The sequence below is a fragment of the Callospermophilus lateralis genome, chromosome 4, assembly GCF_048772815.1.
Source record: "Callospermophilus lateralis isolate mCalLat2 chromosome 4, mCalLat2.hap1, whole genome shotgun sequence".
Classification (NCBI taxonomy): domain Eukaryota; kingdom Metazoa; phylum Chordata; class Mammalia; order Rodentia; family Sciuridae; genus Callospermophilus; species Callospermophilus lateralis.
Genome location: NC_135308.1, coordinates 22,844,726 through 22,870,309, shown reverse-complemented (window position 1 = coordinate 22,870,309; position 25,584 = coordinate 22,844,726). Strand labels below are relative to the sequence as shown.

The 25,584-nt window shown below is 42.1% G+C and overlaps 1 protein-coding gene across 1 annotated transcript in view; it reads left to right on the top strand.

The window, feature by feature from the left end:
• The first annotated feature begins 2,873 nt into the window (after positions 1-2,873).
• Mfap3l (microfibril associated protein 3 like) overlaps positions 2,874-25,584 on the top strand; it is a 40,612-nt gene continuing 17,901 nt past the window's right edge. The window contains exons 1-2 of the mRNA XM_076853669.1: positions 2,874-3,043; positions 24,407-24,833. Coding sequence (XP_076709784.1) covers positions 24,536-24,833 — 298 coding nt within the window. The 5' untranslated portion in view covers positions 2,874-3,043; positions 24,407-24,535. The remainder of the gene's footprint in view (positions 3,044-24,406; positions 24,834-25,584) is intronic.

The following is a 25,584-nucleotide window of genomic DNA, read 5'->3' as shown; positions in this document are numbered from 1 at the left end:
AATCAGAGGTTGTGACATGGGGAGGGGAGGCATTCAGAGGTGCCTAAGTGCAAAACTGGTAATGCCAGGGACAGAGGAAAAGCAGATAAATAATCTAGAAATATCCAGATTGGTGATCACCTGGTGGGATAGATGGAGGTACCAGAAACCAAACTAGGAAATACAGGCAGAAAAGCAAATCACAGCTGATGACTTCTGTTTGAGGCATATTGGATTCACATTTCCTAAAAGTCACACCAGTTATTTGGTAGCTTACATATAAAGAAAATGTGGAGAGGAAAATGTGGTTTGGGATAAAGATGACATACAAAAATATTAACAAGAAGTATGGACAAACAACAGACACTGACTAATCAGAACAGGTGCCTTATCAGCCAGAAAGGATTCCGGTAATAAACACAGTCATAAAGATACACGGCAACTAATGGCACCTTGGCACTGTCAATCATCAGAGGGATGAGAGACCACAGGGAAACAGAAGGGAAGAAACCAAAGAACACCTACAATGGCATGGTGCAAAGGAAGAGTTTGTTGGGAAAAAGGATGAGAGGGATAGTCAGATTGGAGAATCAAGAAAGGTCCTGGGGAGCAGAAAGCTCCAGACAGAGCACTGTGATAGGCCATTAAGAGATATCCTCCCAACCCTTTCCCAGGCGGAAATAGGGCTGGTCTAAGATGAGAGAGGCTGAAATGAAGGGCAATTCACCCTGAGGATATTTTCTACTCTCACACCAATCCTCACTGGGCAGCTGATCTGCCTGCTTGGACAAAACTAATCCCATTCACTTTCCTTGTCCAATAAAAGACCCTCTGGGTAACTCTCTGAGTTTACTAAGTTCATGTCGGTAAAATCTTTTCCCTGTAATCTTTCACCACTTTAGTCTTTTCTTCTGTACCTGCAGATTAAAGGCAAGTTCTCTGCCCTGGTGGCGCATGCCTCCTAATCCCAGCGATCAGGGATGCTGAGGAAGGAGCACCTCAAGGTCAAGGCCAGCCTCAACAATTTAGAGAGGCCCCAAGAAACTAAGCAAGACCCTGACTCTAAATAAAACATAAGAAGGGCTAGGGATGTGGTTCAGTGGTTAAACGCCCTTGGTTTCAATCCCTGGTACCAAAACAAAACAAAACAAAACCCCACAAGCTCTCCACACTTACTGCAAGTGTTTCTAAAATACCGAAAGCATTTGTGCAGGTTCTTTGAGATTCAAAGGGAAAGGGAGGAAAGAAAATACGTCGGAGTGAATGCAGTAATGTCTAAGAGGAAAAAAGAATATAATGCTACAGAATTATTTGAGAGCAGGGACATTGATTTAATTAAGGGCCTTAGTGCAATTATAAAAAATACCTATTGAATAACTTGAAAAGATTAGGTTTCTTGAAAGAAAGCCCGTGAAGTTTTTTGAGCTAAAACATGTTGTTATTCGAGATGCTATAAAATAATGCTAAAATGATTTCTAATCACAATCTTCAGGTTTTGATTCGCTTGAATGTCAGATGCCGAGCACCCTCCCCACCAACCGGGACCCGGGCATGGGTGACCTGTCCACGTGCCGATGTATTACAAATCTTTAAAGCTCTGCTTCCCACCTCCTGAGCTTCAATGTACTACATCACCCTCGGACAAGCAGAGGCAGCCGCGTGCGGCAGTTTGGCACTGCCCGGAGCATGCTCAGTTGAATCCCGACCCACTTCTGCAGGTGTGAGCTCCGGCGTGCATGGGTTTAGTTTGCCAAGGACAGAGAGAAAGAGAGAAACCGAGTTGTTTAAGGCCTCATCTCTTTTTGACAGCAACCCCTGACCTGACGGCAGAACCTACCCAGTCTGGCTGCAGAAGCCATCATACGCTATAGTTTGCAAAATCCACCTCTCCGCATTTTCACAGCAACCTACCGCCAAGAGGGAGGCGCTGGAGTAAAAGGGCCGGTTTGGGGCGTGACCAAGAGGCGGGCAAAGAAGAGCCGGGAAGGAGGAGCTTGGTCCTCGCCCCCAAATTCACTTGCTCTTTCACGTCTTTAAAAAATAAAGTCACCAACGTTGCAGGATCGTACAGGCGAGAAACTTATATAAATGTGTAAAAAAAATTTTAGAATTATTCTTTAAAAAAAAAACAATTGTTCTTTTGAGAAGATATAGAAACCACAAATAGAAATAAGGAAGGAGCAAATGAAAAAAAAAAAAAAACAAAAAATCCCTCGGAACCCCAACTCTCAGCAGTCACCGGTGGATGTCTGCCGTGTTTTCTTACAGCCTCTTCAATGTGCAGGCTTTGCTTTAAATAGCGTTTATTAATGGACAGCGCACAGCCGGGAAGGCCTGGGAAGCTTCTGATTGCAAAGTGGCTGGACAGACTTGGAGGCTGGCTAGGTTTGGGGGTGTGTTGGTTGAACACCCTCTTCCATTAGCGTCCACCATGGCACTCTAAGAATCTTAGCCTTTTCCGGGGTGTCCTTGAACACCAGTGAGTGCGACGCTCAAAAAAGTTGCGGTGGAAGCCCAGGTAGCGCCCCGCCCCGCGAAAATTACCAGTCACGCTGCCCAAGCACGACAGCGCCTAAAATAAGTGCCCTCCGCTGGGGTAAATAACCCTCGGCGTGCTGGTGCGGAGCCCTAGGGCCACTGAGCCCCGCCCAGAGGCTGCGCTCGCTGAATGAGGGACTCCGGGGCGCACGACAGCCTCTCCGTGGTCCTCTGCGGGTGGATGCAGCGGTTCCCACTGGCGCGCCCCGCGCCCCGCCCCCGCCCCCGGCCGCGGCTGCCGCGAAAACCCGGCGGCGACACCCCGCGCGGCCCCGCGCCTCCGCGCCGCCCGGCTAGCCGCACTGGGCATGCTCGGTACCGGCCGGCTCCGGCTCCTGTAGTTGGTAAGCTCCGCACTCCCGGTCGCCAGTGGCGCAGCCCGCGTAGCTGCGAGGCGCCGGCGGAGGCGGCTTGACCGCACTAGACACCTCCGGGCATCGGGCTCAGAGAGCGGCGCAGCGGCAGCTTTCCAGCTGGCCATGGCGAGGGGTGCACGGCTACCACCTGAGTGGCGCAGCGGTGTCAGGTTAGCGGGAGCACCCGGAGTGCTGGAGCGGTGGGGCACGGGTGGGAGAGAGCCCCGCATCGGGTCAGCGGCCGAGCAGTCGCCGGAGCTGCGGAACTTTCGGGCGCCTGGTCTGGCAGAGCCGGAGGCGGAGACTGCTCGCTCCCTAAAGGCTCAGCGAGGTCCCAGCAGCCGGCTACTGAGGGTCTCAGGATGCTCGAGATCTGTTCGGGGCGGGGGCTGGCGGGCTGGGAACAGCCTCTCCTAGGCTTCTGCTGTAACCTTCTGAGGGCAGGGAACGCGTTGTCCACTGTGCGCTGCCCAGGTCTCCTGGGGCAAGTGGACGCCGAGCGGAAACGGGGGACATCATCGGGCTCTGCATCACTTGGGTCATGGTGCCTCAGTTTACCCCGCACAGGGAGGAGAGTGTACTGGCTGTGGCACTGAAGGTGGTGCGTGCGGATTGTGCTTTAGGGGCCGAGAGGGCGCAGCGTCCTGGTGCTGCAGGAGTGCGGGAAACCGTGCGCGTGCCGCCGCCTCGCGACTGGAGCTCTCAGAGTTTGTCGCATTTGACACCACAGCAAGTTGACATCGAACTGCTTCATGGCCTAGAATGGGGAAACGTGCTTCGTTGGCTTAAAAAACTAAATATTTGCCAAACTGATTTATTGTGAACGTGAGCATTAACCTGCCTCCTCTAAAAAATATTATGCTTGAAAGTCGGGAGGTTTATAAAGCAAATTAGCATGAAAAACAAAAGAAGAATGCAGATCCATTATCTGTTCACGTTGTAGAAAATAATCTATTACAGTTCAGTATCGTTGTTTTTAAAGACACTTGTTAAGTTTGATTACTGTGGCACTCTTTATTTTGCCTTATCTTGGCATTATATGAAAAACTTGGAAACCTAGCACTGCAGAACTGTAATGTTTTTTGAAGTTTTCTCACGTTTGTTTCTAGATGAAACACATTTTTCCCAGTTACTACTATGCTAAACATAGTAAAATTGTTCAAGATGAAATACAAGATGGGAAAAGATTTCTTTTCAGGAGAGAGTAAGTTAGAACAATATAGTTTTGACGTTTTACTAATACAGAAAATGCAATTTGTAGACCCCACTGGGGCTTCTACAGTTGGTTCTTCCTAAAACCCCCACTGTTAGCCCTGTTGGTTCTAACCAGAGCAAGGTAAACAGTCTTTGTCCTACTGAGAACTAAACCTAAATGCTCAAGCCTGTTTCCCTAAGTACTACTTAGTGGTTCAGTTGTTTATTTATTAAGCCTATTACAAATTTCTTGTTCACAGCCTTAATAGACCTTTAAAATGCATTGGCATTTCATTGAGCTGTAAATAGCCTTTAAGGTAGGTTCTTGTTTATAATCTTGAGATGACTTGGACTCTGATTCCAGGTAATGTCTCCAAGCTGGCTGTATGTTATATTTATACTTAAATGAGATGTAATAGCAGGAAAGACCTTGAATGCCTGGACAAGAGTAGCAAAATGATGACCATTTGCACAGACTAGACCATGGGTTCTCCACTTTAGCCAAGTGATGTTGATTATTCCTAAATGTATTTCCTGCTGCTTCTGTAGAAAAACTTAGAAAACCCCAACAGAAATATTGAATAATTCTGCTTCCCTTTTCTATGAAAATGCACCAAGGTTAAAATCTGCTATGATGTAACTTACCCTGTACATCAATTTTTATATTCTCAGTCTGAATTCCCAAGTGGAAGTAGGGAGAGTCTCCCCTTAGCCTTGTGCTCCTCCTGATCTGTAGGAATCAGCTGAACCTAATTTACCTTTTAGGAATGTTAAGTTTAATACAGATCCATAGGCCCACTACTGTATCTAAAAATCCTAAGTATTTTCTCAGTGCTAAGGGGGAAAAAAAAAATGAAATCTAACCAAAAGCTTATTTACATACTACCCTTGGCTTCAAAAAGTCCATGTGTCCTAACATAAAACTAATAAAATGAACAAGAGTTAGGTTAAAGAGAGGTTTAATTATTGCTAATGAAGACAAAATAACAAAGCAAACTTTGTGTTCAAGTTAAAAGACGGGTAATAATCTCTTCTTCCTTGTACTTAACTGTTGGGTTTTAAAGTTCAACTGCTAGGCACCTCATTTTTAGGTGACTTCCATGTGTTTGGATTTCTGTATTATTTGGTGTTAATATGCTTTCATAGCAGACCATTGACATTTAAAATAGATCTTTTGTCCTTAATTTATTGAACTGCTTCTTTGGCTTGCAATTTATATGTTTGAGGCTACTTAAATTTTGCTTAATTTGGATTTTTAATAATTTTTGTGTAAGAACTTCCAGATACTGAAATGTTAAATAAATATTGTAGCCAAATTATTTTTATCCTCTGACCAGCCCAGTGAGATTTGTTAGGCAGTATTTTGTTTTTGATTCTTAATTCAGAAATCTTGTATATGATATCACTTCTCTGACTTGTCATTTGACCTAGCACTTGGGGTGCGCACGTTACCTTTTCTAGCCAAATCCAGGGGGACACTTAAAACCTCTACAATATTTTGTAATCCACAGCAAATCACATTAAAGTTATAAATAGAATGCAAATGGTTGATTTTTAAGTTTGCTGTAATACCTCTTTGGAATGGTTTAAATATTTAGGGGTTTGATTGATTATGTGATAATAAGCAATTCAGAGCTGTCAGAAGTAGTTTATAAGTCATACTCCCTAACAGAAGTTCTGCAGATATTTTATTGGTCTTGCCTCTACCTCCACTGAAGTTCTTTACTCATTAAAATATCACATTAATTCTTCTTCTCCACAAACATTTATAGTTAGGCCTCTGAGGCTGCAAAATGAGTAAGACTTGGTGACTCATGATCTGATTCAGTGATATGCTTGAGGACAAATAAATTACAGTACCAGTGCTTCAGTCTGTGCATGCATGCAGGCCTGAGAGAGAAGGAGGAGAGGAGAGGGCCCTCATAGAAGTGGTTACATTTCCACAGGATCTTAAGGAATGCCTGAGGACTGGGTCAGAGTCTTCAAGCACAGAAGTGGATCCTCTGGGCAGAAGGAACACAGTTATGGCAGGCAGAAAAATGGCTCCCCGGGATGTCCACTCTGAGAGTTTGCAGATATGGTAAAGGATCTCAGGATGGGAAGGTTATTCTGGATCACCCAGCTGGGCCTACTGTAATCAGAAGTGTCCTTAGTGAAGGAGGGAAGCAGAAGCTAGTGCCACAGTACTGCCACGTGGGAAAGACTTGCCATCACTGGCTTTGAAGATGAGAAGGGGCTGCAAAATAAAGAATGAGGGCCGCCTCTAGCAGCTGGCGAAGAACAGGACGAGGATCCTTACTTTACCAACTCCTTGATTTTAGCCCATTAAGACTTGACAATAGGGACTTGACAATAGGGAATGAAAGGAAGCAGGGGAGGGGAAAGACAGTGGAATGAACTTGACCGAACTTTCCTATGTACATATATGAATATACCATGGTGAATCTCACTATCATGTACATCCACAAGAAATTAATTAGAAAAATAACTATGGGTAAAAGGCAGATCAGTATAGGGCAGGGAGCAGGGGGTGGGGGAAGGAAGGGGAAGGAGAGGTACTAGGGACTAAATTCGAACAAGATATATTCCATGCTTTTGTAATTTTGTCAAAATGAGTCTACTGTCATATATAACAAAAAGAACCATTTTTTTTTTTAAAAAAGACACATGTTAAACTTCTAAGCCTCATAACTGCAAGATCATAAATTAGTGTCATTTTAAGTCACTAAATTCGTGGTATTTGCCAAAGAAAGCAAACACAACCATACAAAGAAAGATTTGGAAATGATGAAATAAGGGGCAGGGGCAGTATGAGAGGAGTAAAGTAGTCCTTTTGTTGTGATGAACTCAACCTCATGTATGTGAGTTTGTATTTTATCCCATTATTCATAAATAATGACAAACCCGTGAAGGATTTTTAAATAGCAATGCAAAATTGACAGGCTGCTGCCAGATTTGTTTTTCTGAAAAAGAATGTATGGCTAAACTCCAAATTTCACAGGCAGTCTGGTAAGGGGAGCCTAACCAGAGGTAGTCAGTGGCAAATAGAGATCTGGAACCAGCCTGTTATAATTCACATCTTTGAGATGATCTGAAATGGTGTGTGTGTGGGTGTGGGTGTGGGTGTGTGGGTGGGTGGGTGTGTGTAATTAAAAGTTTTAAGAAGACTTTAATTCACAATTCCTAAAAGAAGAAGGGCATAAACATTAAAACAGAAGGACCAAATCATATTTCAGCCACAAATGGACCCCGATTTAGAATGGTTGAATTTAGGATTTTTCAATTCAGAAATTGGAACTTGTCAGTTAGAGGGTCCTCAATACTTTGTTTTGGCTCATTGTCATCCTGGCCATCATCTGTCCTGATGTCTACATCCATTGCCACGTGAGCAGGGAGCTGTGAAAGCTCAAATTTAACATAATTAACTTGAAAATGATGAGATTTCACACAGGCCCACTCTGACCAGTTTGTAATAGCTGCTAGGTAGTCACAGGCTTGTCACTAACACCACAATCAATTAGCCCTGTTTGCCTTGGGCTCTGTGTTTGGTGGGGGATGGGTGGCAGCTTTAAATACTAGATCATCTAATTTCCAAGCTTAAATATTGGAAATTTGGTCATTCTTCTGAAACATACACATTCAATCTCTTTTATGGACAAATCCCCAATATCTGCCCTCTAAACATTTAAAGTCTGCTTGAGTTTTTGTCTCTCTGTGTTGGGAAAATCTAAACTCAAGAAATCTTCTACTTTAATATTACAAGAGTAGCTCCAAATTGATACTGTAAGAAGAAAATTAGTACAGGAACACACAATTTTCAGACAATGTGGTAAAGCAAGTGCTGGGCTAGCAATATCTCATCCTGAAAACAGTGGTAAAATTTGATTAAAATTTATCTTAATAAAAATAAAATTGTACGTATTTATATTGCACAACTTTCATTTGCATAAATTCATAAGATTTTTTACCCAAGTGTTCTTATAAAATGATGCAATAATTTTTGTTTACCTCTGTGGTGCACTAGCTCAGTATAAACCTGTCAATCTAAAAAAAAAAAAAAAGAATAGTCTACAAAGAATTATGATATTTATTTGGGAATAGCAAAACCTCATAATGGGAATACACGAGCCATAGACAATCATGGTCATATTCAGAGAGATTGAAGCAAGGGAAGGTTTTTAAGGGCAAAAATGAGGATTATGTCAGGTATTTCGCCACAGTAATCTTCATCACAGTGACTCAAGAGCAGCATCAGAGGTTGAACAGATAGCTGCTTGTAGAGTTATTGCATGCAAGTTGTGCTGGCCTCTATGCACACTAATGGCTCTGGCAGAGTCTTCTGTGATCATTACTATTAGGCAATCATGTGTAAGAGCCCTTCTTTCATAACTTCCTAGCTTTTCACATATTTTGTTGTTGTTAAGGGTGACACAGTTACTCCATTATGACTCTTTCACATTTCCACAACAAACCATACTCTCGTTTTTTTTAATCTCCTCTGCTTTGATCTTTGAGATACTGAGTCCTTGACTATTCCTGCGGTCTTTTTTCCTAGCCCTTTCTCTGAGGGTTCATCCTCTGCTTTCCCAGCATTCTAACCTGGTCTTGTTTTGTAGCCCACCTTGTTCTTTCTGGGTGATTAGTTTTCCCCAGGACTGCATCAGTCACCCATGCACTAATGTCTCCAAGTGTGTGTTTCAAACCCGCCTCTCTCAAGTCCATATTCCACCCATTCATAATTCACTGATTCATTCAACAAATGTTGATAGAACCTAAGGTCTAACAATCTAATGAAAGACAGATGTGCAAAAAGACAGTTGCAGTGAAAATATGAATATATTCTGAAAATCAGTGACAAGAGAGTGTCCCGGCTGCCAGAGAAGTCCTGAAGGCTTCTGGCCAAGACTAAGTAGGGGCTTGCCTGACGTGTAAGGTAAGGAAGGCAGCAGAAGAGGGATGGAGGTGATGGAGGTGCGTGGGAGCCACTAGGACTCAGTAAGGATACCCGGGAGGTGTGGGGAGGTGGGGGGAGGGGAATCTGCAGAGGCAACATTAAAGGGGTGGTCAGACCATGAAGGATCAAGTGTGTCCTACATGATTAACAGAATGAATGCATGGAATATGTTTCAGATCTTTTTAGGATCAGCCTACTTTAGCAACATCATGGCATGTGGGTTGGATGCAGGCAAGGCTGGAGGCTAGTTAAGAAGGATGGTGGTGCCAGTTAGAGATGATGAGCACTAGGGGGAAACCAGCGATATCTTGGCCAGATAGTTAGAAGTGAGAATCACTAGAACTCGGTGACTGATTTATGCACGAGTCAAGGAAGGAAATGAGGCATTTTAAACAACTCTCACGTAATTAATTAGATTATCCGTATCAGGTGCTACAGAAATGCAGGAGACATCTGACTTGAGGGAGTATGGGTTTAGGGAAGCCCTCAGGTGCTCTCCTACCCAGGGTAAGACTTTGTAGGTCCAGAGAGACCAATTTCTAGTATGTACATGTACCCCAAAGGAATTAAAACAAGAAGGGTCAATAAAGCCCATCCCCAGAGTCATGTGCAGGGAGGTTGGAACCTTACATTGCCAAGCACAGACTTTGAAAGAGAAGCATAAAAGAAAGGAATTAATTCCCTTATAGTTTCCCAACCTCTAGATGGAAGCATCTGAAGCTTGCTGGTGAGACTGAAAGAAAATTGATGTGGGGTGGACTTCTCTAATTGTAGATTGGAGAACAAGTTACTTAAAGGATGGTCTGAAATTGACTCTGTAATCAGTGGGAAAGAGGAAAGTTTCTTGAATAGCTGTGTAAATATAATCTTAGCCCATTTCTTCTTTAGAGAACTTGAGTTTGCTGATGGTGGGAGGAAGAGGATAAAGGAAGGGTTTGCTCCTTGAGAAAATAAATAGGTTGGAGTAAATGCTCCAGAATTTTCCATTGATGGGGACCACCCAGTTCTGACAGCGCTGGAGGGTACAGGCTGGGGCTACTTCAGTCTGTTCTCTTTGGCTCATTAAAGCAGTACATGATGGGACACATCTCTTCTAGCAGCTGCCCCCTTTATGTACATTCTTGAAATTACCAAGGGCTCTAAATTTGTAGCACTAAGGACCATGCCAATGAGACCAGCTAATACTTTTCTTCCCCAAAGGCAAGATTCCCCTGGAAAGGATAAGGTGGACAAATAATGACTAGTGAAAAAACATGCAAATGCATTTTCCCTGGTCTTTAGAGAGGAAGGTATATGAGTGAAGCCTGAGTTGGTTTTTGGCCACTGGTTTAACTCAGGACTTCCCTAGAGGTCTTGATAGCCTAGGATGACTATGGGTAGCTTAAACTTCCAGTGACCTTTGAGCAATTTTGCTTGTCAGCTGCTGTTTTAATCTCATTTTGCAAACTTGTCCTTTGCTACTAAACTCGGGCACCGGGTGCCTTGTCCTGCTACTGGCCAGGCTGACTTCCGCTCTTACCCAACTTTCCACCATTTTTCCTGGCAGCCCCAAATTGCGGGGGAGGTTTTGGTCTTGTTTCTTCTTCAAGGTTTGGACAACCCTAGATTACTTGGTGTCCGAGTTTAGCTCTCATTAGACTTCCCAAAGGTAACCTTATTTTCTCCATGTCAAAAACACTTTTGAAGAGTTTAAAGTTAATTTCCAGAAAACATGTATTTACCAGTCCTTTGCCTTGCTGGGAGCTCAGCATTTCTCTGTGCACTTGTGTACCCAGAAGCTACTGAGGGCTTTTGATTCCCTCTTGAGTTTGTACCTTATCTCTACCTCCAGGTTATGGCTACCCCCTCTTCTTTCACCAGTGTATTCCTAATATCCTCAAGTTCTCTAGATGTGCACACACAGCAGATGCAGTACATGAACCTGGCAAAAACTTACTGTAGCCTAGGTTTTGATTAAGTGTCCTATAGTGTTTATTTCTACCCTTACTAAGCCATTACCCCTGCTGGGAAAACTGTCTTGTCTCCCTTATTCACCCTTCAGGACATGGCCACAGGGAACATTGTGACCTTTTCAGACTCTTTCTAAACTCTCCTATGATTTATTGCTTTGTATGCAACTGTCACTAAGATGCTAAACACCTTTAGGGTAAAGAACTTTTTGGAATCCCCACAGCAATTGGTACTAAACTGATAATAGTGACTTCATAAATACTCGGAGTTCCATTTAATTGATATGTTTGGCTCCTAATTGTTTTATCACTCAAAGCTGACTGCCCAGCTGAGAAATCATTGAGAACATCTGCAAAGTATGCTCAACCTAGCAGGGCCTTTCCCCATCAAAGCTGGGAGAAAAGCAAAGTTTCTTCCTGTATAAATTCCCTATGGAAATCAGTGAATCCCCATTTTAAGCTATGATCTGGTTTGAAACACGTCTGTGATCTTGCTTAATTATGATAAATTTGCCATCTTATCACATCGAAAAACATGCAGCTGGTGGAAAAATGATTTTCAGATGTACACTACTGTCAGCTAGGTTATTCAGATTCAACCAAATTCTGAAAAGTATTGCTCTTACGTATATAATTTTAAAATAACAATTACCTGGACATGATGATAATTTAGACAGTTTAGCATTTAGTTTGCCCAAGCTGGGGCGTGCACTCACTGATCACTGTGTAGGGATTACAAGAGTCGTGGGCTCTTCAAGGGGATCCAGGCATGGGTCAGCAGCTTGGCCCTGCTTTTTTTTAAATTAATTTATTTATTCTAATTTGTTATACATGACAGCAGAATGCATTTCAATTCATAGTACACATATAGTGCACAATTTTCCTTGTCCCTGGCTGTACACAAAGTAGAGTCACATCATTCATGTCTTCATACATGTACTTAGGGTAATGATGTCCATCCCATTCCATGATGTCCATCCCATTCCATCTTTCTTATCCTCATGCCCCCTCCCTTCCCCTCGCCTTATCTAAAGTTCTTCCATTCCTCCCATGCTCCCCGCCCAATCCCCATTATGGGTCAGCACCCTTATATCAGAGAAAACATTCAGCATTTGTTTTTGGGGGATTGGCTTACTTCATTTATCATAATATTCTCCAACTCCATCCATTTACCTGCAAATGCCATGATTTTATTCTCTTTTAACACAGAGTAGTATTCCATTGTGTATATATACCACATTTTCTTTATCCATTCATCTGCTGAAGGGCATCTAGGTTGGTTCCACAATTTATCTATTGTGAATTGTGCTTCTATAAACTCCTCAGATTATTTCATGAAATAGAAAAAGAGGGAACACTTCCAGACTCATTCTATGAGGCCAATATCACCCTGATTCCAAAACTAGACAAAGAGACTTCAAAGAAAGAAAACTTCAGACCAATATCTCTAATGAACATAAATGCAAAACTTCTTAATAAAATTCTGGCAAATTGAATACAAAAACATATCAAAAAAAATGGTGCACCCCAATCAAGTGGGGTTCATTCCAGGGATGCAAGGTTGGTTCAATATGCGAAAACCAATGAATGTATTCATCACATTAATAGACTAAAGAACCACATGATCATCTCAATAGATGCAAAAAAAGCATTCAACAAAATACAGCACCCCTTCAAGTTCAAAACACTAGAAAAACTAGAGATAACAGGAACATATCTCAACTTTGTAAAAGTTATCTATGCTAAGCTTGTTGCAAGGCCAAAATCACAGAGGATTGCCCTTATCTTAGAGTGCAACGAGGGGATAACGCCTAAGTGTGACAGTGTTCTATAAACCATAAATGCTAGGTGCCCATAAAGGAAATTATTGTCATGCTCTTAATCAGAATTCAAACATGTGGAGTTTGAATGGCAGGATCTCTTCTGATCTGTTTTTCACTGAGATCCAGTTCTCACCAAACGTCATTAAAATTACTTCCCATGTGGGACCCAGAGGAATGCTGGTTATGCAGTTCCGCTTTGTGATAATGAGCTGGTAAGCAGGGAAAGAGAAAAAGCTATTAAACTGCCCTCTCCAGTTATTGAGCACTCTTTTTTTTTTAAATAGACAAAATTTTATTCTGTTGAAAGAAGAAACCATAGTTGATCCAGCTCCTATGCTGTGAATCTGAATGAATAGCTTTAATCAAACAACCAAAGAACAGGGAGAGAGGGATGCTTCGACATTTTGAAATGTAAATTAAGAACCTATGTGTCAGGCATAGAGAATGACCCTCATCAACTTGACCCATCTTTCCACTGCCATCTCCTTCCATATCACCTTGAACCTCTGACGTCAGGGTCACCTTCATAGTGCACCAGCCTCATAAGTTTCACTGAAAGGAAAAGGTACTTTTCTGAAGACCTACTTTTAAGAAATCTTAATTTATATTTTAAAGTCAGTTCTGTGGTGAAGATTAGACATATACCTAAAACTTCTAAGAAATTGATAGAATTTGCAGAAAATGCAAGGTCTAGATGACCAGTAAATCAGCAGTAGTTCTGATTTTTTAAAAGTAATAAATCTAATCTCAGCTGGGAGCCCAGTGGCATGTTCTTGATTCTGGCTGCCTCTTGGAACACAGGATATGTTCCTATTAGAAGTTACAGTGTCCTGATTGGATACTATTAATACTGTTCTTCTCCTAATGAGTTCCAGAGCTTTATTATGGGCTGTCACACTGCAAAATAATCAACCACCCTTTGTAAGATCCTGTGGGAAACTGCACTCCAAGTTCCAGGCCACTGAGTTACCTTTGTCCAGTGGTGTGTGTACACAAAGGCTCTTTTACTATCAAGGCCTTAAGAATTAACAAAGTATCCAGAAGCAGCCAAAAAAAAAAAAAAGTAAACTTTACAGTTGCTTCAGGCCCTGCATCATATTTAGGAAAGTGCATTGAGAATGTTGCTTTCTGATTTATAGACAGTGTGCTTTGCAGGCCGCATGGGAAACATGGGTTCACCTCCATCCAGGCATAGTGCTGAGCAGCCTGGACTTATGGACAGGAAGCTAGGAGTCAGTGCTTCAGTAAAATACCCCCTGACCTATGGGATCCTCCAATGATTTTTCCAGGCCCTGAGAAGTGTCCTGATTCACTGATATATGCAGGCTTCCAGATACTCATAATCTCCTTCCTGGCTTCACTCTTAATATAGGAGATTATATACTAAATATAAGTATATATTTTTATATATATATACTTATATTAAAACTTCTTGGGAAATGGGCTCGAGATCTAATTTAAAACATTAAGTGAAAATGGGCAGAAGTAGTGCTATAGTTTAGCAGAGGACATAAGAAATTACTGGGACTAGAAGGAAATTTTAATTCTCCCTATGTATGTATTCCATATGAGTGTTAAAAGGATACAATTTTTTTTCAAGGGGGAAATGCAGAAAATAATATTCTCATGGTAGAGAGAGGCAGAGAAAATCAGAAAACAGAGGTGTTTCTGAACCACCTTAAGTTCAATATGAAATATGGCAAGAATGTTGTCAGAGGTTAAAAAAAATGCTAAAATAGAATCCAAGCTTTTTAAAAAAATCTACATCATAACCTGCTTGGGGATTGAATTGGCTTGAAGGCACCATTGGCCTGTGTATCCGTCCTGTTTGTAATCAGTGCCTAGGTTTGGTTTATTCCCTATCATCAGATATCTGTAGAAGTGTATTTCTGGTCAGTTAAGGATTTTCATTAATTGAGCCCCCAATTTTTTATCCCTTTATTTGGAAGGAGAATTTATGGAAGTTAAAGATGTGCTAAAACACCAGTAAGCTCTTCTAAAATATATATGTATGCCGGGCACAGTGGGACACGCCTGTAATCCCAGCGGCTAGGAGGGCTAAAGCAGGTAGATCGTGAGTTCAAAGCCAGCCTCAGCAAAAGCAAGGCACTAAGCAACTCAGTGAGACCCTGTCTCCAAATAAAATACAAAATAGGGCTGGGGATGTGGCTAGTGGTTGAGTGCCCCCGAGTTTAATCCCTGGTACTCCCCCCACCAAATAAAATAAAATATCCATGTATGATTGGAATACCTTTCATCACTCTGGAACAACTTAAAAATTGCCTTTCTAGAACTAAGAGATTTTAACATACTCCCAAGCCTGTCTAGGCATGAGCAGTCACAGACTTTTTATTCTGGTTCTAAGCCACTAAATTAATTGCATGACCTGGGGAAATCACTTACCTTCTCTGGATGTCCCATTACACATATAAAGAAAAGACATCCAAGTTTTTGAAAAGATATTCAAGTTTCTCCAGGTCATGTGTTTCCAGGTCTATTAATTATAGAGGAAAACTTTTAATAGAATATTTTTCTCTTCCTCCTAATAAAGTTTTCTGATTTTTCTTCTCTATAAAAGACTGTAGTAACAGATCTCTTGAGCATGTCCCTTTCTGAGGAACAATCTTAACTGCCATTTGCATTTAGTTGGATACCCAACAATAGCTCACCTCCTTATTAAAGTGATTTTTAAAAATAATTGTATGACCCTGGATAACTTAAGCCTTATATTTCTAACACATTTATTTTGTATCATTCGTAACTTTTAATCAAAACAACATACCATGTGGGGAAAAAAATGTGAAAAAAATCCAAGAATGATTTCCTAACATGCACCATTAAAGTATCACAAAGGTGGCATATGGGTCTGTAGTTCACTTATTAGTTTAAAAAACAGTAATTTAAAACCATTTTTTTGAAAAGTATAAACCTTTTGTGTATCAAAACAACTAGCATAGTATCAAACTCTCTATAGGCTGTTAATATTAGTGTAGCTGGTAGACCATATGAGACCCTATGTTTTTCCCTGAGTTTAAACTGCTCATCTGGTAAATCTTCACAGCAGCCCAGCAAGTTGGGGTATGTACTTTATTTTACCCAACAAGTGGCTGGAAATTATCCTAACTCTGCACAATTAATAAGTAAATGGCATACCAACAATGCCACGAGGTTGCTCCTTTGTCTCTTTTTCTTCCTATGTTCTGAGTACTCAATAACATAGACCGTGAAATTTCTCATGATGAGTTGCCATATAGCCCTCATTTTGTGACAGTTCAACCATGTGAGTGTCACTACTGCTATTTGTCCTTGCAACATCCTCCATCAGGCAGGTTTTCAGAAAGAGGACACCAGTGAAGTGAACGTGGATGTGAGGGGACCAGGCTGGAGCTACTGTGGACCCTGCATGGCCACTGCTAGCACCCAGGCCTTCTCCCAAGTGTGGAGCCAGTAGATGGTGCTGCCCAAGGGGGTTGTAGTTGAACGGTGTCATTCGCATATTCATGTGCATTCCACTAATAGCTCCAGGCTTTGGTTTTTGGCAAATGAGACATTCCTAAGAGAATGATTGGTATAATTCCAGAGGTCTGATGTAAATCCTGTATATTCTAACTCCTGGGTCTCTTTTTCTTTCTTTCCTCTTCCCCTCTACTTTTAGTTCTGGGTCCTGCTTGCTATTTCTCTTCTCTTATTCTTCTTCTTCTTTTTTTTTTTTTTTTTTTTTTTTTTGGCGGGGGTCGCGGGGGACTGGGAATTGAATCCAAGGGTGTTTTATTATTTCTTTGTTTGCTGAGGCTGACCTCAAACTTGTAATCCTCCTGTCTCAGCCTCCATAGTCACTGAGATTACAGGAGTACACCACACCTGACTCTCTTCTTTCCTTCCTGGATACTGTAGCAATTTCCTAGCATTGTCAACGGCACTGACCTTCTCAGGGTGCTGTATCTAAGCGGAACTAGACATATCTCAGCCTCCTTGCAAAGCCTGTGCGTGAACCACGTGCGTGCGTGCAACATCCATCATTATCTCCACCAGCCTACTTCCTCCTCTATTCTCCCACACACCATTGAGTGATGCCTAATTAATACACTTCTCCAGTTGCACCAAGTTCTCCCTAATCACCATTTCTTTGAATATATTGTTCCTCTTTGAGGTCAGCTTCTCTCTCTCAGCCCATTTGGTGACTCCTTTATGATTAAAGTGTCCATTCTAAAAGGTCTTCCTGGCTCTTCCAGACTACCGTGGCCTCTCCACTATGCCCCAGTGGTTCCTAGACACCCCTCTGATGAGGCAGATGTCTCACCATCCTACAATTGTTGACTAGATTTTCAGATGACCAGGACTGAGGACTGGTTTACCTTGTGCTTTTGATCCCTGGGGTGTGCCTGGCGCAAAGCCCTTTTTCGTTTGATGTGTGTTGATATGGATTGAATTGATCCCCTTTCTGTGCTTCTAGAAGGGACCTAAAAGCAGTGCACTTCCTTCCTACCATCTTAAGACCAGTGATGATACCAACATTGAAATAAAACAGGATCGGGTCCTTGTTCCCCTGGTGTTGAGACTGAACGACTGAGAAAGGTCAAGGCAAGAGCAACAAGTTTTAGTTAAAGGATAGAACAGAGAGAGGAGAGAGAGACAGAGACTCCTCCACAGAGGAGGGGGTCCAAAGCTGGTACCCGAGGGGGTGGGAGCATCCTGCCCCTTTTATCCTTTCTTTTCATGCCCTCTCCTCCTATCTTGCCTACCTCACCAAAAGGTGGGACAGGAGCCTTCCAGGGGTACCTCTCCATATCTTCCCAGGAAGGAGGAAGGGAGCCACACAGGAAATACTTCATTAACAACTCCTCGTTGGGAGGAATAATTCCCTGGAGGCAGGTAACCTTGGTAACAGGTTAGAGGGGGAAGTTCTCTGGAGGTATTAGCATTTTATTTCCTTTTGAACCAGCCCCCATCTTCCTGACCCAGTCATTCATTATCTATGTGGACCATCTGTCCTTTTGCCCAACCCCTTAATCTGACTTGGATATTTGTAGGATCAGAGCCATTGGGAATCTCTGTACCCAAATAAACTGGAACATGTCAAAGAAAGAAAGAAAGGACAGAGGACCTGTCTTCCTATCATACAACTGGGCATCCAGAGAAAACATGACTAGATCTGTGCCGCCCTGGGGTTATTCATTGAAATTCCACAAATGTCTTGGCCTTTGACTCTGATTTCCTTACTCCATTTTCAGAGATCATCTTAACAACCTAAAATTTTAGTATATGTTGGTCTTGAAAGAGAGACAGAAACAGAGACTCCTCTGTCTGTTAAGTGAGACAGAATGAGCCAGTAAGAATTTTGGTGTTACAATTTTTTCTCTTTTGAAATGATTCAAATCATTTTTAATTTTAAAAGATCTGTGTGGATATTTGTAGTGAATTGTGACATATGAGAAAGAAATTTGAAGTTAGCAGTTAATCATGACTTTGTATTTTAATGCCTCGAATTCCTGTGAGGTTGCGTTCCCTCCTTTCTTCCTCAGTGGAAACCTATCAAGAAGCGTCTTTAAGCCAAAGGCCATTTTTGTATTTCAGCATCATTCATGCACAGAAAATCCTGGTGACTCTCAATATGTTGTGACAAAATCCAGTTGTGTAACTGTATAAAGTTATTCATCATAGTGGATGGGGAGATGCCAACATTAACACTGCCAAGAAAAAACAATAATGTATATTCATGTAGTTCAGAACACTTGTAAACAAGAAGCCCTTTCTCTACCAACTCCAGAAATGCACGGGCAGTGGACTTGTTGATTATAGGTAGAGAAGCAAGAAGTAAGACTCAAGCTTTTCATTAACCATCTTTAGGTAAAATAAAGCTGTGGGGAGATAAGGAAGAGGTGGAATTAAAGAAGCAACGTTGTGATGTTTGCTAAATATGATCTCTTTGCCCGGTTCGTAGAAAATATTCTCTGAAAGTCTTCCCAAAGCCCATGAGCAAACACATCAAGCTTAACAATCTGTCCATTGTAGCTCTTGCTGAACCTCGCTTTGCAATCTGTGGTCTTTGTTCTTGAATTTTGAAGGAGTGGGATCTAAGCAGCTGGATCACAGTACTCAAGGTTTTCTCTTGGGGGATGAACCAGTGTTAGAGTGCTATTAACTTTATACTGTGCTGTCTGTTGGAAGATCCCAGACTGAAAGGCTAAAAAAAGGTCACCTGTAGAATATTCCCCAACATCCAGAGTCACACAGTGTCCTGTGTTCTTCAGGCAATGCTTTGTAATTCACTCTAAGCAGTTGCCACTGGAGTCCACGTAAGTGTGGCATTGTGTAGAACGGGTGGCAATGTCATTCGGGTGCCTCCCATTGAGGAAACCCTGCAGAACTGTTTGAGAGTTTCTGCCAGCCAGGGGCTCTCCTTGAAGGTGAGAAGATGTTTCCTCAACATTAAAACATAAGTGCAATATCACATGCAGGGAGGATTATCAGAAGTTCGGGACACTCTACAGATGCCATGTTGCAGGGCGGGGGTGGGGGGACACCAGAAGGATGAGACCCTCTATGAGCCCTGGACTTGTAGTAGGGGGGGGAAGGTGATGGATACTGGGTAGGCCTTCAACAACCTAATTGTCCCTAATTATCTCCCAGGTATCCAGTGTCCCTTCCACCTGCTCATCCCCAAACCCACTCCTGGAGATTAGGCTGAAATGTTCTGTCTCTCTTCCCCTGGCTGGATCATGAGTGGATGTGGCCTATGAGTTACTGCGCTCTGTAGCAGCATTCCCCAGCCCCTAAGTCCCTGGCAGGGTGCCCAGCACATAACAAATGCTTTTTTTTTTTTAAATCACAACTGAAAGGGTATGGTACATGATACAGTGAATTCTTACTAAAACTATTAATTCATTTGTGGTAGTCAATTCAATGCTTTATTTTAAAAAATAGATATTCACAGTTTTTAGAGTTAAAAATGCTTCAATACAGTCTGTAAATTGTGCATCATTTTCTCTCCCTTAGTAACTTTAAAATGGTACAGGATGGGAGTAAGAATGGAGAAGAGAGGGGAAACCATTTCCCATATTAAAATGAGCACATCTCTGTCTCTGTACCTCTTGAGGATTCTAAGAAACTAGTTGCCACTTCTGAATAGTCAATATTCCAGCCCAAAGTGCCTACTGACATTATTAAAATATCATAGCACAGCAGTAACCCCTTCTTTTTATTCTTGCTAGCACACTGTATTTGAAAGTAAAACACCAAAACTTGAAAATAGCTCTTGACTTATACATTTTAAAATTCAGTTTGATCTTGCGTTTGTTACATTCTCCCTAATGGTGAAAAAAAATGTGTATTAATTCCACGTATTTGCTAGGACCTATCTCCTACGTGTCTTGTCTCTGATTCTCTTTCCCTCAACTCAAGGTACTTAGTCAGGCATCTTCTCTGGCCTAGGCATCAGGAGTCAAAGAGAAGTGACCCCAGCTCCTGCCTTCAGGATACTCACTGTAATTTGAGCTCAGAGGGACAGCTCATACTTTTTCAGACTTGAGTCCCTGCAAAGGACCCTATGCCGGATGTCATCTGTAATGACTTCTGGGGGTGGGACAATAGTCAAGAAAGTATCAAACAAAACCCAAACAAGGTATGTCTTTTAAATGACATAACTTAAAAATAGACTAAAGAAGCCCAGTTCCGGTAAAGGACGCTTTGTACATGCTGCTAATAATTCTTGTTTATCAAGCCAAGCAGTAAGTATTTGATGTACATTTGATCACGAATCCTTATCATCATCCTGTGCTTGGTTAAGTACTTAACCAAAAACACACAGCCAATCAAAGTGGTTAGGACCCCAATCCTGGCCCCTTCTGCCTAAAACCTGGGGCTGTGCTCCTGATGACTCTTCTATATTGAATACGTCAGCTTACAACCGCCTGATAAAAGGAAACCACAAGTTCAGCCAAGTAAAGAAATACATTTCCAGAGTCACAGCAATATCTGGGGTGCAACCGCAGCTTGTGCTATCTCCCTCTGCCAGGGTTTCTGCTGGTAGGGAGATGTGCTGGTCACTAAGGCACTCAGGCAGTGAAGTCAGGAGGGGAGTATGGAAATCCACCCACCAAGGAAACTTTCTTCTCCTGAAAAAATATGCAGTCTGAAGCTAATTTATTACCACCAGGGATTGCATACCAAATGGAATTATCCTTTCTGCCCTTGAATAGATCTGTGTTCATTCAGCAAGTTCATGGAACATCCTGTGTGTTGGGAGCATGGTCATGTAGTGTTGGCATGAGGATGGACATATACATCAGCAGAATGTAATAATGAGTTTAGGGACAGACCCACCCATCCGTGGTGGTTTCTGACAAGAAGGCAACATAGTCCATTGAAGAAAGAAGAATCTTTTGCACAGATGGTCCTGAAACAGCTGGATATCCATATGGGGAGAAAATGAAACTTAACTCTTTGGGAGAATACACAAAAATAACAGCACTGGACCCATATGAACACTGAAACTGGGATGGGGCGCCAGGGGGCTTTTAGTGGTGATAGGAATGTTCTGCATCTTGTCGATGGTGGTAGTTACATGGATGTGTAAATTTGTCAAGATTCATTAAAATGCATGCCTAAAATAGGCATCTTTATTATACATAAATTATACCACAGTCAACTTGATTTTTAAAAAGAAATAATATCCTGTAATAACTCCTTGGCTTAAAATTTACCAGTGATCATTGAATAAGATCCAAACTCCTTGCTCTGGCCTACAGAGTCTCAGGTGATCTAGGTCTGTCTACTTTCTCCAGCCCATTTTGCAGTGCTCCTTCCCTTTCTTGCTTCCCCTGGATATTTGCTTGGATTGTTCTTCTCAAAGCACTCTTCACCCCAGTCTTAGTATCACTGGTCCTGGCTCAGGGGCCACGTCCTCAGGAAAGTCCTCTCTGACTGCCTCACTCAGCACTGAGCACGTCGTGGTGTGTTTTTCAAAGTGTGCATCACTAACTGAAATCCTTGTTGACACATGTACTTCATCTGTGGTCTGTTTCAAGGTCGTTCTTGTCTTCTCTTGTCTCCTCAGGACAAAAAATATTGATATTCAGTAAATATTTTTGAATTGATAAAAAGCAAAGAAATTCAGATTTTATAATGCAGGCACTGTTGCCAATTTTACCACAGTAAAAATCCAGGTAATAGATTGGTACCTCCAGCAGTGGTTATAGGGACCGGATGGGAAGCAAGAAAAACTGAAGGTGGGCAGATCTTTAATAAGAGGAGATGGCAATGATGGAACAAATCCAAGAAGTATTTAAAAAGTGAAATCAACAATGTGTGATTCAGTGTTCTGGGAGCATACAATGGAGGAATTGAGGATATACCCAGGCACAGCACAAATGGTGGTCCCTTGAACTAAAAATAGGCATCCGAGAAACGTGGCATGTTTTGTAGATGATGAGTTCAGTTTTGCTGGGTGAAATTGTCAGTAAGACATCCAGGGTCCAGGTAAAGACATCCAAGGGGAAATTGTCACATCAATCTAAAATCAGAAAGAGGACTGAGAACGTGGACTTGGGAGTTGTTAGGTTGTGAGTGGAGCAAAGGCTGGGGATGGGAACTTGGAAAGAGCTGTGGGTAAACACGAAGAGGCCAGTGAAACTCTGGAGGTAATGAGAGCAATTCGGAAGGTGAGTGAGGAAGCCTGGGAGAGTTTTGAGAAAGAATAGTTAACAGTTTCAATTGCCACAAATATTTGGTAAGGAGAGGATGAGAACTTGGCAACTAGGAGTGACAGGTAGCCCTGAACAAGAGCTGCTGAAGGAAAAAGCAGATAAAATTCTGAAAATGGTAGTTTGAGGAGTAGTGAATGGCAGGTGAGGGATTTAACATAAGGCACAGGATGTAGGAAGATGGATCGAGGGAATTCATGCCTGCACGTTTTAGTACAGAAGAAAGGGGGTGTTGGTTTGTTTTGAAAAAGTAGGAATACTACTGTGCCAAGATGGTTGATTGGCAAGCTGAAGATGCCCATACCAGTAAGGAAGCAGGAGACTGAGCAGGCTGAGCACTGGCAAGCAGACTGCCAGCTGTCACTGAGGGCCCGGTGAGGTCGGAGATCATTCCTTCATTTTGGAAATAATTACTTGGTTGTACGGTTCTCTCCAGTGTGTTCCAGCCTCTGGGGTGTAGGAGCTAAGATAATAGGTTTGATCAAAGTCATGGACTGACAGAGTACATGTGGCATGAAGATAGGGACTGAGGATTTGGGGGATTGTAGTCTATATGATTTGATTCTGGACTGAGACAGAAACAAAGCTTACAGATCAGGAGGGGGCAAAGAGACAGAGACTGAGAAAAACAGAAGTGCTAGAAAGCATCAGGCACACCTGTTAATTCCTGCTACAGGAGGCTGAGGCAGGACGATCACAAGTTCAACGCCAGCCTGAGCAACTTAGGGAAACCCTGCCTCAAAATAAAAATAAAAAAGGCTGGGGATGTAGCTCAAAGATAGAGCACCCCTAGCCCAGTACCAAAACGAAACAAACAAACACAACAAAACCTGGAAAGCCTAGTGAGGGGAGTAAGATCTGGAAGGATGGCCAATTGCAGTTAAAAGATGATTTATTTAGAACTTCATAATTACTTGGAACTTCAGAACTTAGAATTTGTAGACTAGGTGTGGCTGCAGAATTAGTGATTGGAATGGAGAATTGAGTAGGTGAAGGTTAGCTCTTTGGACATGGAAGCGTAGCCACCCAAAGTGCCACCCCACACATCCTGATGATGCCCCCTGCCTCTAGGAGGCAGATGAGTATTGAAACCAGGGGATTTTGTGTGTGTGTGTGTGTGTGTGTGTGTGTGTGTGTGAGAGAGAGAGAGAGAGAGAGAGAGAGAGAGAGAGACAGGCAGAGAGTTCACAGGTGCAGGGGAAATTGCATGAGGTGCAGGGAAGGAATGTCCTGGAAGTCATAATGGCAAGTTCTGAGAATGGCAGACTCATTCCAGAGAGTCCTTCCAAATGCTGGCTGACCTGGAGCAGGAAGCAGTGAGATAGGCTGGAAGCCATGTTTACTGGAAGAGACTAGGAAACACCTCTGGTGATCAATAAGGTCACAATGAAGACAGGTGACGGGTTAGAAAGAAATCTTGTAATGCTGTATGAAAGAAGCCTCAATTTTTGAACTCCATGAAATAAGGTAACATCAATGTAAAAGGAATATATTTGTTCCTACTAAGAGCTATATTTTTAAAAAAAATTTTTAGTTGTAGATGGACACAATATCTCCATTATTTATTTATTTATTTTTATGTGGTGCTGAGGATCAAACCCAGGGCCTCACGCGTGCAAGGTAAGCACTCCACCACTGAGCTGCAACCTGAGCCCTATAAGAGCTATATGTTTTAACAGCAAAAAGTAGCAAAGTTATACTGTTAAGATTTCTGTGAAAAATAGAACTTAACATTGGAACACCTTCTGGATCTGTGTCTTGTTTAAAAATGATGTGGGTTTGTATTTTAGCTGGATTGCTAACTTTTTATAAAGAATATCTTTTTAAAATTTTTTATTCTTATACAAATAGCATTTTAAAGTATAAATGCTAATATTTATGTGTGTATGTGTGGTTTTTCTTCTTTTAACAGGTTCTTAATCAAGCACCAACTCCATGGATCCAGTACAGGTTTGCCCCATGGCCCGTTCTGAACAGTGTGCTGTCTGAGACAAGATTCCATTGGCAAACCATCTATTGCCTTACCGAGCAAGCAAAGAAGATGGATCTATTGAAGAGCCATCTGACTTTGTGCTTTCTACCTTCTGTGCCCTTTTTAATCCTCATGTCCACTCTAGCAACTGCTGAGAGTGTGACTAACAGCACTTTAAATGGCACTGACGTGGTCTTGGGCTCTGTGCCCGTAATCATCACCAGAACCGACCATATCATAGTCAAGGAAGGGAACAGTGCCTTGATTAATTGTAGTGTTTATGGCAACCCTGAACTGCAATTTAAGTGGTATAACTCCATTGGCAAGCTGCTGAAAGAAGAAGAGGATGAGAAGGAGAAAGGAGGAGGTAGGCTTCGAATATCATAAAATATAAACACAAACTTGCAGGCCAGCACCCTTCATGCTCATAGAAATCACTTAAAAATACTATTTTGTCTTGTTTTTCAGAGGCAAGAGAGAGAATATATATTCTTAAAAATTCAAAGCAGTAATTAATTCATTTTTTTCACTCATTGATGAGAAAACAAAAGGAAAACATTGAAGTCTTTTGAAGGCTTCTTGGAATTCTGTAACATAATGAACTCAAAACCTTTATAGAGACCCTAAGTACATGTTCCATTTATAAGGGAGTCTTGTTTTCTTTCATGGAAATGGCTCGTATAAACAATATAGCAGTTGTTTATCATTGAATGTCAGTTTAATTCATCCACTGTGGATTTGAAGACCCCACTCCTTAAAAGAAATCTCTGTGCCAATTCTCAGCCACTGGCAGTGGTCATCTCGTGTTCCTGGGGACCTGGCTGAAGGTTCCCGACAGGCCAAGAGGGAAGGAGGGTGCAATCCTAAGAATGGCACAGGACAGTAGAAGAACCCTGGGTTTTTAATGAATGAGTTTCTGACCAAAAAGTGTGAATGACCTTCCTAAGCCCAGCCAGAGAGAGGATAGAGTCCTGGGGAATCGTACACTTCTTGTTTTAGATGTGAGAAGTAATTGTCTAAAAACCCAGGCCTGATCTGATTGACCTGAAGGAGTTAATCTACTTTCCTCAGCATTTGCCTGTGTGATAAAGTAGGGCAGGGGGGTGGGGGAGTAAAAA